Source organism: Carassius gibelio, chromosome A25 (assembly GCF_023724105.1).
Source record: "Carassius gibelio isolate Cgi1373 ecotype wild population from Czech Republic chromosome A25, carGib1.2-hapl.c, whole genome shotgun sequence".
NCBI lineage: Eukaryota > Metazoa > Chordata > Actinopteri > Cypriniformes > Cyprinidae > Carassius > Carassius gibelio.
In genome coordinates, this window is record NC_068395.1 from 11970047 (window position 1) to 11982595 (window position 12549).

A 12549-nucleotide genomic window follows, 5' to 3' on the forward strand; every position below is an offset into this window, starting at 1 on the left:
ATTACAGTCTATGTGACCAAAAAAGGACATGTGACTCCCGAGAGCGAACTATAATACAACAGCATGATCGACCAAAATGGGAGAGTATAAAGAGCGTTAAACCTGATTTCATTGCTATGTTCTTAAGTCAACAACTTTATACTGTTCATATGATATAATGAGATAGAAACAGAGATTATTTAGTCTCAATTCTATCCATTTGTTCCTATTTTAGATATTAAGGGCAGACACATGAAATCTCAAGCTTTATGTTCAATTAATGTGTGTGTGTGTGTGTGTATAAATTCCACAAAGTTGGAACCTAGACACGTGAGGCTCAGCCATCTGCTATGTGGAGTTCAGGTATTCATGATAACTCAAGTGAATGGTAGTTTTATTTTCCAGGAATCTTAACATCACACCAGGACTGAAGTGGAATTCTTCCCAAAGAAGAAAAGGGAAAAAAGGAAGGGGAAACATTGTTGCCACAGCTGTTTGACTAATTTTAAGCAACGCTCTCGCCTAGGAATGAAAACCAGCACACAGTTGTTTGTTTTGAGCCGTGTTTTTTTGTTAATGAATTTCTGTAGAGTTAACACTGCTGTCGGTGCCTTCAAATCTGACACCTGTTGTGCCAAAAAAAATTGGCCACATATCAGTGTTATTTCTAGTTAACAAAAAAAAAAAAACTTTTAAATATTTTAAACTGGAAAAAAAAGTAATAAAAACTATGGATATATTAAAAAAACTCATAAAAATTAAAAAAACACAACAAAATTACCAACATTTTGACTCATTCAAATAAAATGGACAAAATGAATTCAAATTGAAAACTAATTCAAAATGGCAATTAAAACTAATGATATTAAAGGTGCAGTGTGTAAGTTTTAAACGAATTGCAACCAACGCCTCAGCCCCGCTCACCCCTCCCTTTAGAGAAGCTACGGTGGCCGACACAGGTAAAAATATGTTGTTGATAAAAACAGCGGAGAGCAATGAGATTTCTCTACAAAGGTAAATTTGGGAATTATATTTACTTTATTCAATAAATCGATGTTATTGCTAATGTTAATGTACTTGTTTATCATTGTGTCTGTGTTTTACTCTTGTCCATTTAAGGCTATTGTAGAAACATGATGGTGACTTCTGTGTAAGGAGACCCGCGGTGTATGTAGATATAAATTGCTGAATCTAAGGTAATAAAAACATAAAGGCTCATTAAGTAAGGTCTACATAGAAATCTGGAAAGATAGTTATGTATATTATATTGCATTTCTGTAAATAGATTGTTGTAAATATTACACATTGCACCTTTAAAATAACACTGCCACAGAGACAGGATGTGGAAATGGAAGGACAGGAAAAGGTTTACAACTAAGCAAATAAATACATCATTTGGAAAGAATTTGATGGATGATTTATATCCTGATATATTGAATGTTTTGTACGTCAAAATATTATGACTAAAATCAAAATTTTTATAATGACAAAATAATCCACTTTTTTGACTTTTTATTTAGTCATGTAGTATTTAGTCAATTATAATGGATACAAAATTGCCATTGAAAAATAAAATATAATGAAATGTAATATTTATCTATTTATAAATACAGTTTTAATTTAGTGGCATTTTAAATGTTTTTTATATGTAATGTTTCTAAAAAAGAATATCAAAATATTAAATGAAGTGGATTATTAAAATGTATAATTTCTTAATTTCATTTCTTATTCCTTAAATTCAAGTTTGAATTGCATTGTGCATCCTGCATCCTTGCACTAAATTGCCATTTTCAGTTCTAAATGGTGTAGGATGCGATCACGCAAATATTGTCACCAAGAAACAGTCTTTTATACTGAAAGCCAAATGGTTCAGAATTCGTGTGTTTTTCAACGCCGTATCAATATTAAATTGCAGTCAGTGTTCTTTGTGAAGACGTGGATGTATCTGCTCGCAGAGGCGTGTGTTTTGAGAGTAAACTCAGCAGGCGCGGTGGAATGTTCAGGAGTGCACGCTTGCCTATTTTAGGCTTGTTCGTGAAAGGGGTTGCCCAATTTCCGTGTGGTGTCATCCCTGATGAGCGCTGTGTGTGCTCTCCGGGGAGGCTGTTTATTGTCTGAGATGTCCTGTGAGAGAATATTACAGCGCATTTCCAAATACAGCGTGCTGGCATCTGTTTTAGTTAGCAGTTTCTGCTAAGACTAGCATCACTATAACTTTTGCTCATACTAGGGTTAGTGATCTGACCAAGCCATGTATTAAACATTTATGTATTAACTTAAAACCAATTTTTTAAAAAAAAATTACAATAAAGGATAGGCACACTCCTTTTCTAGGGTCTTATTTTCCAGCCAGTAAGGAATCACCTATTAATGATCCTGAACTTCCTAGAAACAACAAAGCCATTCTGAACACCTTAGAAAAACTATTGGCAGTGTCCTGGTAACCACTCCAGCAAAACAAAACTCTTAGCATCATCGTACAGACACAAATAACACTGTATATTAATATAAATATTTATAAGGAGCATTGCAGCCATTAAATCGTTTCCTGGTTACGGTTCAAGGTTATAGTTATGGAAGCCAGTTACCAACACAGGATTAAAAAAAAGAATAATAATTGCAAGACTTTTTTCCTCGCAATTGCGAGTTTACATCTCAGAATTGCATGATATAACCTTTTTTTTCTCAGAATTGGGTTCATTTCTCGCAATTCTTACTTTATAACATGCACTTGCAAGTTATAAAGTCAGAATTGTGAGATAGAGAGACTCACAATTGCAAGAAAATGTCTGAGTTGGACTTTATAACTCTCAAATGTGAGTTAATATCTCACAATTCTGAGAAAGGAAATCAGAATGGCAGGATATAAATTGCAAGAAAGAAGTAAGAATTGTGAGATAAAAAGTCGCAATCTTTTTGTCACGATCACGCACTTGATATCCACCAATCCATTCCATACCTCAGTCACTCATTCTTGTGCTTCATCTCCATTAATCCTTTGTTTGCCTGGACTCATCAGCACTCATTGTTTGCACCTGTGTCTCGTTGACCCTGTCTGCTCACCCTATAAGCCTGGTTCATTTGTGTCATTCATTGCTAAGTCTTGCATGTGTCATCTGCATTTCTAGCTTAGTGTTTTAGTTCCTGGTTTGTTTATCCTGTCTGTTTTTGGATTTCCCTTTGCCTGTGTTTTATGCCCTGTTGCTTTTTTTGGACTGATTTTGGACTGACACTTTGTTTGGATCCTCAACCCTCGGTTCTATGTGCAGTTAATGACACTTTTCATTTTTTTATGCTGTGGTGGAAACAAGCTTCTATATATACAAAGTTAACAAAATTACTAAAACTTTAATTAAATTCAAATGAAAACTGAAAATCATATTAACATTACATCAATAACATTAGTATCTCAATGAAACTAAAATGACACTTTTATGGTTAATGTACATTTCTTAGTCAATTCCTGTAGCTTTCAGTTCTTCTAGGTTCAAATTCACTGAATAAAAATGCCTGTCTTTTCGCACTCTACATGTCTGCTTTTACTTTATCCAAACTGTCCCTTGAGGAACCTTAGGGAACATATGTATTATTTGTTTTTGCAGGCCGGTGTCTGCACCTGTGGGGGACGTTTTGTCTGAGGATCACATTAATAACCTCTGATCTATGCATCAGCTGTGACGGCCGGCCTCAGCGTCCCACTGGGACACCATCCTGCTGAAAAGATGTGAGGTGAAGAAAAGAAGTAGTTTCTGTAAAACAGAGAAGGACTGATGGAGCTGGTGCAAACAAACCAGCAAAGACACTGGAGTAAAGGCTTGTTCAAGAACGATTATTATAAAGATAAATATGGTCGCACTGGTAGGTCTCATACTACCAATATTCATTCTATATACAACTATATAATTTTTTAACCATGTTGTACATTCAAATTCAGATGTAGTGCCTACTCAGCACACAATTTCAGATGTACAGATTCTGATTTGGTTGTTAGCATTTTGCTAGCAAATCTAAATTAATAACTATTTAATCTACTCATAAAAATGAATTAATTGATTGTGTTACTATTAAATTGCTTTAAAAATGTTCTTGTTACTTGAGTAACATAATGAACAGTTTTTATATCAGCGTTCAGTCCAGTACTTTAGCCAGAAAACTGTATTCGGCTCATTTAGAAGCATTTGTACGGAGCCCGAACATGATGTGCATAGAAAAACAAAACGATATCATGGCCAAAAATTGTTACATGCTTTATTAATTAGTTCCCTCTTTTTATGTCAATTGTGTATATGTTGTACAAATTTGCCACGATTCAATTAAAACAAGTGGATGAATTAATTCTACATGGCCACATATTAATAAGTTTTTGGGAACAAATTCTTAGTTTGTGGCCACAATTGGTGGACAATTTCTGTAATATTCTTTAAAGCTGCGGTAGGGAACTTTTGACGCTCTAGCGGTTAATAAACAGAACTGCTTGCGTCTTGCGGAAGAACATTGTTTGAGAGAAAGGACCACAGGTGCTTAGGAGGTTATAGTTCTCGCCTTGGAGCGTCTGTCAGAACGCAGGACAGGAGGCAGGAATCAGTTTGAACAGTTTACTGAACTTTCTTCAGCAGCACAGACATACATTAGACAGCAGCGTTGCCACACTTTACAATATAGGTACAAAGTTGGATGCAGCAGTTGGCACTCAGCTTATGTTTATGGAGATGGTAGATTTAGATCATAATCATAAGCATGTTGGTTGTGTGTGTGTGGCTGCAAATAAACAAACCAGTAATCAATGTTACATAAAGCATAATTATTGATGTTGATTAGCTAAGCATCATGTCTAGCACAATACAACAGCTTAACCAGGCTGAATCATAACTTAGAAGTCACAATTTCTTCACTTATTAAATTGTACATAACAAATAATAAGGTATGTGTTTCAATAATCCAAGAGCAACACTTCAATCTCTAACAAACAACGTGCATGAACATTTTACAATGACGTTCATCCAATACTAACGATATGGCATGACTCATCAATTCTATCGAGTGGATGTATTACCCAAATACTCGATTATTTCTAGATATTCACATATATAATAAATCTTAAACAAATGATGAAAAATTAGAGACTCACTTTTCTCAAATGGACGCACACAGTTATTAATAATTAACCCCAACACTGCATCGCGACTTCAGGAACAGTTTTCCTGTGGCGTAGCTGTTATTGTCATGTGCAATCACTTCCAGCACATCTACTAAAAGCCACTAGATGGCGCTTTTGCGCTACCTTTGTAACAGCCGCCCCCACATTTGCAGTGTAAATGTGTTCCAATTGAATTTTAATCATCATTAGGCAGTTCAGGCAGCTTAATTAACCTTACCACAGGTCTGGTAAAACTCTTGTTATCGACCTTCACCTCAGCTGCTCTTACATGTCCATCAGCACTAGGAAACACCCTCACCACTTTGCCAACTAACCATAGAGCCCTTGGCAATTGGGGATCAACCATCATCACGACAGACCCCTCTGTAAGATCCGCAGTAGTTCCTTGCCATTTCTGCCTCAGCTGCAGACCAGGTAAGTAGTAACTTATAAACTTGGCCCAGAAGTGATCCACCAGTATCTGACTTTGTCTCCACCGTCTGCGGCTTAGGCGTTCAGAATCTTGGTAGACAACTTGCGGAAATGAACTACTGGGCCGCCCCATCAGAAGATGATTCGGTGTTATTGGGTCAACATCTGAGATGTTGGATGACACATACCCCAACGGTTTAGAATTCAAGATCGCTTCCACCTCAATTAAAACTGTTCTGAGTACTTCCTCGGGAACGCTCTGTGCTCCAATTGTGGTGCTAAGTGCTGCTTTCACAGAGCGAATCTCTCGCTCCCACACTACTCCAAAGTGTGGAGCTGTTGGAGGATTGAAGTGAAAGTTGATCTGATGTTTCGCCAGCAAACCTTGCAGGTCAGTACTCATAACAGAGAAAGCCTCTCTCAACTCTTTCTCTCCTCCTCTGAAATTTGTCCCTTGGTCTGAGTAAAGCTCAGCAGGGGTACCACGGCGTGCGGTAAACCTCCGTACAGCCATCAAGAAGGCATCTGTATCAATGGAGGTGAGTACGTCCAGATGCACTGCTCGAGTGGTAAGGCATTTAAATATAATACCCCACCGTTTTTCTGTACGCCTGCCAATCTTCACCTGGAATGGCCCAAAGCAGTCCATCCCAGTGGAATAAAATGCTGGCTTGAACAAACGGAGTCGAGCAGGAGGCAAGTCAGCCATCTTTGGTACAACAGGTTTAGATCTCAACTTTCGGCACTCCAGACAGGCATACTGGTGCTTCCGGACAGCCTCGCGCCCTCTCAATATCCAGTAAGACCGCCGAAGTTCAGCGAAGACACGCTCTGGTCCAGGGTGGCATAATCTCTGGTCACAATCCTGGATTAATAATTTGGTGATGTAATGGCTCGGATCTAGCACAATAGGGTGTTTGAAGTTTGGATCCAAATCCTCTGCTCTACGAAGGCGGCCGCCAACTCGGATGATCTCATCTGTTGCATCAAATTCAGGAGCCAGAACAAGAAGGCGACTACTGGAAGGGACTGATTTGTTGGCCTTGAGAAGGTGGTATTCCTCCGGGAAACTTTCGAGCTGGGACTGTTTAATGAGGAAAAGGACTGCCTGCTGATAAGCCCTGGAAGTAGGTGAAACATCTTGCTCTGCTTTATCATGCTGAAGTGTGCGTGCTGTGGCCTCCACTAGTTCACTCCATGTAGCATACTGACTTGAATCAGGGACAGACTTATCCGAGCTGGTTGAGATGAAATGACAGAACAAGGACCGTCGCAACTCCGTAGGGTCTTCTTCATATGTCCAAGCTGGAGCTTCAGGCCACTCATGAGGTGGTTGCAAGAGAAAGGATGGGCCTTGACACCACCTATTTGTTTGTGCTAGTTCCACCAAGGATTTGCCCCTGGTCAGGTCATCTGCTGGGTTAAGGGTGGAGCTCACATACCTCCATGACTGCTGATCTGTGAGCTCTTGGATTTCAGCAATCCTGGTTCCCACAAAGACCTTGAATCGACACGAGTCTGACCGGAGCCATGTCAGGACGGTGGTCGAGTCGGACCACAGGATTGTTCTCTTGATGGGTAAGGTGAGCTCACTGACTATCAGCTTTGCAAGTTGAGCTCCAGTGACTGCTGCACATAGCTCCAGTCTTGGCATGGATTGTTGTCTTTTTGGTGCAACTCGAGATCTGGCCAGCAGGAAAGCCAGGTGAACTCCACCATAGGCATCTTCAGAGCGTAGGTAGGCCACTGATCCATATGCTCTGTCAGATGCATCACAGAACACATGGACCTCTCTTGTCACATCTGGCTGGTCCATTGTTGTGGGAACATAGCAGCGAGGTAAGGTAATACGAGATAATTCAGGCAGTTCTGATACCCATGCATTCCAGGCTTGCAGCAGCTCCTCAGGTAGTAATGGGTCATCCCAGTCCCTTTGTTTATCCCAGAGTCGCTGTACAATCACCTTGGCTCGAGTTGTATATGGCAATATTAGCCCCAAAGGGTCATACTGTTTGGCCAAAGTACGGTACACAGTACGCATTGTTGTTGGGCCGTAGTCATCCAGTCTATGCTTATAGCCGATGGTATCTGTAGGGCAGTGCCATCTTAGTCCTAATGTAGACTCTTGAATATCAGCAGAGTTTTGGGTGAGCCACAGTTCAGCATTATCTGAGCGAGCTTCTTGAGGGAGATGGCTGAGAATTTCGGGGGCATTACTAGCCCACTGGCGGATCTCAAAGCCCCCTGATGCCAACAGGACTCGCAATTTTTCAAGTAATTCTTTGGCTTCAGCTTTTGACGGTAGACTCTGTAGACAGTTGTCTACATAGAAACACCTATCTACCGAATTCCTGACATCTTCTTCCTCATTGCTGTGATCGTGCACATGTTTTTGGAGGGCAAAGGTGGCACAACAAGGAGAACATGTGGTGCCAAATGGCAGGACCTGCCACTCATACACCACAGGAGGCACATCACGGCAGAGGTTTCGCCACACAAACCGAAGAAGGGACTTGTCCTCAGGCAGGAGGCAGACCTGGTGGAACATGGCCTTTATGTCTCCACTTATCGCGATGGCATGCTCGCGAAAACGAAGCAGCACCCCCAGGAGTGACGGACCGAGGGTTGGCCCAGGAAGAAGAGATTCGTTGAGGTTGCGGCCATGGAATTGGTAAGAACAATTGAATACTAGGCGGTTCTTCCCATTATGATGTACTAAATGATGAGGAATGAACCATGATTCCTCACTCTGTGCAACCTCTTCCTCGGTCAGCTTGCGTACTGAACCTGCCAGTTCAAGTTTACTGATTTCTGTTATGTATGCTGAGGCTTTGTCTTCATCTTTAGCGAGTCGTTTCTCTGTACCTCGGAGACTTGGCATGACAGCATCTCTAGTTGCGTGAAAAGGGGAAGTATTTCTCTTCCGTAGCAAAGGGGTTGCATAGTGCTGGACCTTGTTATGCTCAACACGGATGGTTTTACTTTCCAGCAGTGAGAGTGCCTCTTGATCCTCTCGTGATCGAGTTACCTGTTTCTCTGATTTGAATGGTAGCGTGTCCACCTGCCACAACTTCTCCACATTTCTCAGAAGTTCAGCTGTATCAGGGTTTACTGAGGTCAGGTAACAGTTCTGGGATCTAGGATGGTGTGGTAGACCTCTGGCTGGGCCTTGTAGTGTCCACCCTAATCTGGTCCGTATAGCAACAGGTCCTCCTGGTGGTCCCAGACGCACTGGTTCTGTTGGAGTTATCAGATGAGGTTGATCAGCTCCAATGAGAAGGAGAGGAGATACTCGATCGAATGGCTCAAGTGGCAAGCCTCTGAGGTGCCGGTACCTTTTCTGTAAGGTGGCTAGTGGGTAGGAATGATCAGCCAGTCCCAGATTCTGAGCAGTGAATGCACCACTAATGTGGTAATTCCGTTTAGGCTGTGAGGCAGATGAAACACTGAAAGAGACAGAGGCTCCTTGAAGTACTTGGGTTTCTTGTCTGATTGTTCTCAATGCCAGTTCCTCAGGGATTCCACGCAAGCCGAGCTTATCTGCTGCTTCACATAGAAGAATAGTCCTCTCAGAGCCATCGTCGAGGACAGCGTAAGTCTCCAGAGCTCGTTCACGATACTGCAGACAAACTTTCACCACTTTCAGTAATACCCGGCTGCAGTCTGTTGGACGATTCAAGTAAGCAGTGCCAACTGCAGAGCTCAACATGCATATGCCCTCTTTACCTGCCTTGGAATTGACTTCATGCAGTATCTGAAGGTGTTTGTTTTGACAAATGCTGCATGGTTTCTTAAGAGTGCAATCTGTAACAGCATGAGATCTACCACATTTTATGCACCTCTTGTTATCAGTAATCCATGTACGGATCTGCTCAGGAGTGAAAGTCTGGAAAGTAGCGCACTGACTTAAGAAATGTTCAGAGTTTTCACAATATGGACAATAAGGTAGCACTTTACCCCTTTTCCTACTTGAGGTGGATGTTTTAGTTCCTGGATCTGGGCCCTTTATCTGTGAGGCAGCTTTGGCACCATGGAGGACCGTGGCTGGTCTGGTTAGGCGGGCTGGCTTGGTTCGGCACTCAGGATTTCCTTTGGTGAATGGTTCGGTATGGCCTTGACACCATGCTTCGTACTGGAGCCACTTAGAGAATTCAGGTAATGTATAAACTGAATCGGACTGATAATACAGGTGTCGGCGGAAGTCTGCACGCAACTCTGGAGGTAGTTTGCCAAGCAGTCTGGCAACATGGGAACCACACTTCAACTCCACTTCTCCCTCTACACCAAGGGTTTCCAACATCCCCACAAGAGCTCTGATCTGTAGTGCAAACCTCTGAAATGCCTCATGATCCCCTCGCTTAATGTCAGGAGCATCCATGACTTGGGCAATTCTTTTGAGGGCTAACTGATGCGGTTGCCCAAACCTCTCGTTTAAGGCTGTCATTGTGTCAGAGTATGGGGTGGCAGAGTTCAGATAAGAGTCAGCAATAAGGGAGGCTTCCTCTAATTTGAGATGGTCAACCAATATCTGGTACTTAAAGAGCTCGGTGGTATCAGCTGGCAGTACATTCTCCAATGACATCTTCAACCTGGCGAATTCTGCAGGATCTCGATGAACCAGCATGGGGATTCGTGGCTTAGGGCCTAGATAGACTTTCTCCTGTGCTAGCAGTGATGTGGGAAAGGTTTCATAAGGCGATGGCTGTGGCTGGCTGTATGGCATTTCTGAGTGTTTAAGCCATGGTTCAGTCGGTTGCACTGATCGTGGAGCATACATAGATTGTTGCTGAGCTGGTGGAGCAACATTCAGCCAGGGTGTAGAATAGGGCCTTGTATACGGAGCTTGAGTTGGAGGGCGTGCGAGGGAAGGATACAATGAACTGCTCTGACCCTGTATATCTTGTGAAATGGGGTTAGTTCTTATATCCCCTCGGTCAGGTCTGAGTGACGGATTCTGGAATGAGTTTACACAGGCTGGAACATAATGTGCATAGTAGGGCTGTGCTACTGCTCTCTCCACAGCTAATTCCACTGGGTTTGAATAACTGATAGAAGTAGCATAACTGACTGGGAATTCACGCTCTTCCCTAGCTCTGTATGGTGCATCATCACATACAGAAGGTGGTGGTTCAGGCCATGACTCGTCCTCCTGAGGAGGTGGATTTACTTCCAATGTTGTTCTGAGTCTCTGTGGTGTTAGGTGGGTAACTGAATGGGACTCGCCTGAGGACACAGCTGATACTTGGGTCCGGAGTGATGAGTCTTGGGATAAGGCTGGAAAGGAGGCTGGTGAGGATGATAAGTGAGCAAGGTTTGAAAGGGGCTGCCTGGTTGCAGGCGAAGAAACTCTGTCATCTCTCAGTAATGGGCGTGTATCTGCATGTGGGATTTCCTCCCCACAGCATTTGGATAATACATGCTGGCGCACTCTATCTCGTAAACTCCGTATGAGCTGGGTGTCCTGGCCAAGCTGAGCTTGAATGTCCTCTAATTCAGCATAAAAGGTTCCCCACTCATCTCTTGTCGAATACTGACTTCCATGTCTGGCCGTTGCTGAACCAGCTGAAGGCACTTTCCTAGCAGTTCCATCACTCTCTGCACTGCACTCCTCTTCTCGTCTAAATGTAGTCTGTGCTGCAGTATCTGCTGTATAAGAGGAAGCCAGTTCTCTGTGGCTGGATACATTTACTTGGTAGTCTGACAAATAGGCTGGCAGTCGGACTTGACGTCTTGGCCGCACAGATTCTGGAAGGACTTCACTCTTGTCTTTAGAAGTAGCCATCTTTAACCAAGGTAAGCACTGATATCCGGCTCGAAGGACCAAATTGTTTGAGAGAAAGGACCACAGGTGCTTAGGAGGTTATAGTTCTCGCCTTGGAGCGTCTGTCAGAACGCAGGACAGGAGGCAGGAATCAGTTTGAACAGTTTACTGAACTTTCTTCAGCAGCACAGACATACATTAGACAGCAGCGTTGCCACACTTTACAATATAGGTACAAAGTTGGATGCAGCAGTTGGCACTCAGCTTATGTTTATGGAGATGGTAGATTTAGATCATAATCATAAGCATGTTGGTTGTGTGTGTGTGGCTGCAAATAAACAAACCAGTAATCAATGTTACATAAAGCATAATTATTGATGTTGATTAGCTAAGCATCATGTCTAGCACAATACAACAGCTTAACCAGGCTGAATCATAACTTAGAAGTCACAATTTCTTCACTTATTAAATTGTACATAACAAATAATAAGGTATGTGTTTCAATAATCCAAGAGCAACACTTCAATCTCTAACAAACAACGTGCATGAACATTTTACAATGACGTTCATCCAATACTAACGATATGGCATGACTCATCAATTCTATCGAGTGGATGTATTACCCAAATACTCGATTATTTCTAGATATTCACATATATAATAAATCTTAAACAAATGATGAAAAATTAGAGACTCACTTTTCTCAAATGGACGCACACAGTTATTAATAATTAACCCCAACACTGCATCGCGACTTCAGGAACAGTTTTCCTGTGGCGTAGCTGTTATTGTCATGTGCAATCACTTCCAGCACATCTACTAAAAGCCACTAGATGGCGCTTTTGCGCTACCTTTGTAACAAACATCGTAGCCGGAACTACTTCTCTCTGTTTATGTCTATGAAGAATCACAAAGGTACTGGGTTACTCCGCCGCGGTATCCCCGAAGCAATCTAAAATAGTAAGAATATAAACACTTATTATAGGTGCACCCTAGTGATTCAGGACAAGCCAAAAACACGGTTTGGAAAATGGATTCATGATGTACTCGCTTATTATATAAATTTTTCTACATTTTGAACACAAACAAAGTTACGGACCGCAGCTCTGATTGGTTATTTCTTACCGGGAGTGATGGAGTTTCTGCAAATGGCAATAGGACACTGGGAGGAGCCAGAGGAGCTTGATTTTTTTCACAGATTATCTGTCTCATATTCTACTGTCAGGACATAATGACAGGT

At 42.0% G+C, this 12549-nt stretch overlaps 1 protein-coding gene across 1 annotated transcript; it reads right to left on the reverse strand.

The window, feature by feature from the left end:
• Window positions 1–4472: 4472 nt before the first annotated feature.
• On the reverse strand, window positions 4473–11330 carry LOC127946901 (uncharacterized). The gene is made up of 2 exons (XM_052543718.1): window positions 5108–11330; window positions 4473–4737 (listed from the first exon to the last, which is right to left on the reverse strand). Exon 1 carries the CDS (start codon window positions 11328–11330, stop codon window positions 5313–5315), a length of 6018 nt encoding a protein of 2005 aa, XP_052399678.1. The 3' UTR covers window positions 4473–4737; window positions 5108–5312.
• Window positions 11331–12549: the final 1219 nt, after the last annotated feature.

Bases quoted from the DNA above. Each gene is read 5' to 3' on its own strand.
- LOC127946901 (XM_052543718.1), bottom strand. From the start codon at position 11,330: ATGGCTACTTCTAAAGACAAGAGTGAAGTCCTTCCAGAATCTGTGCGG.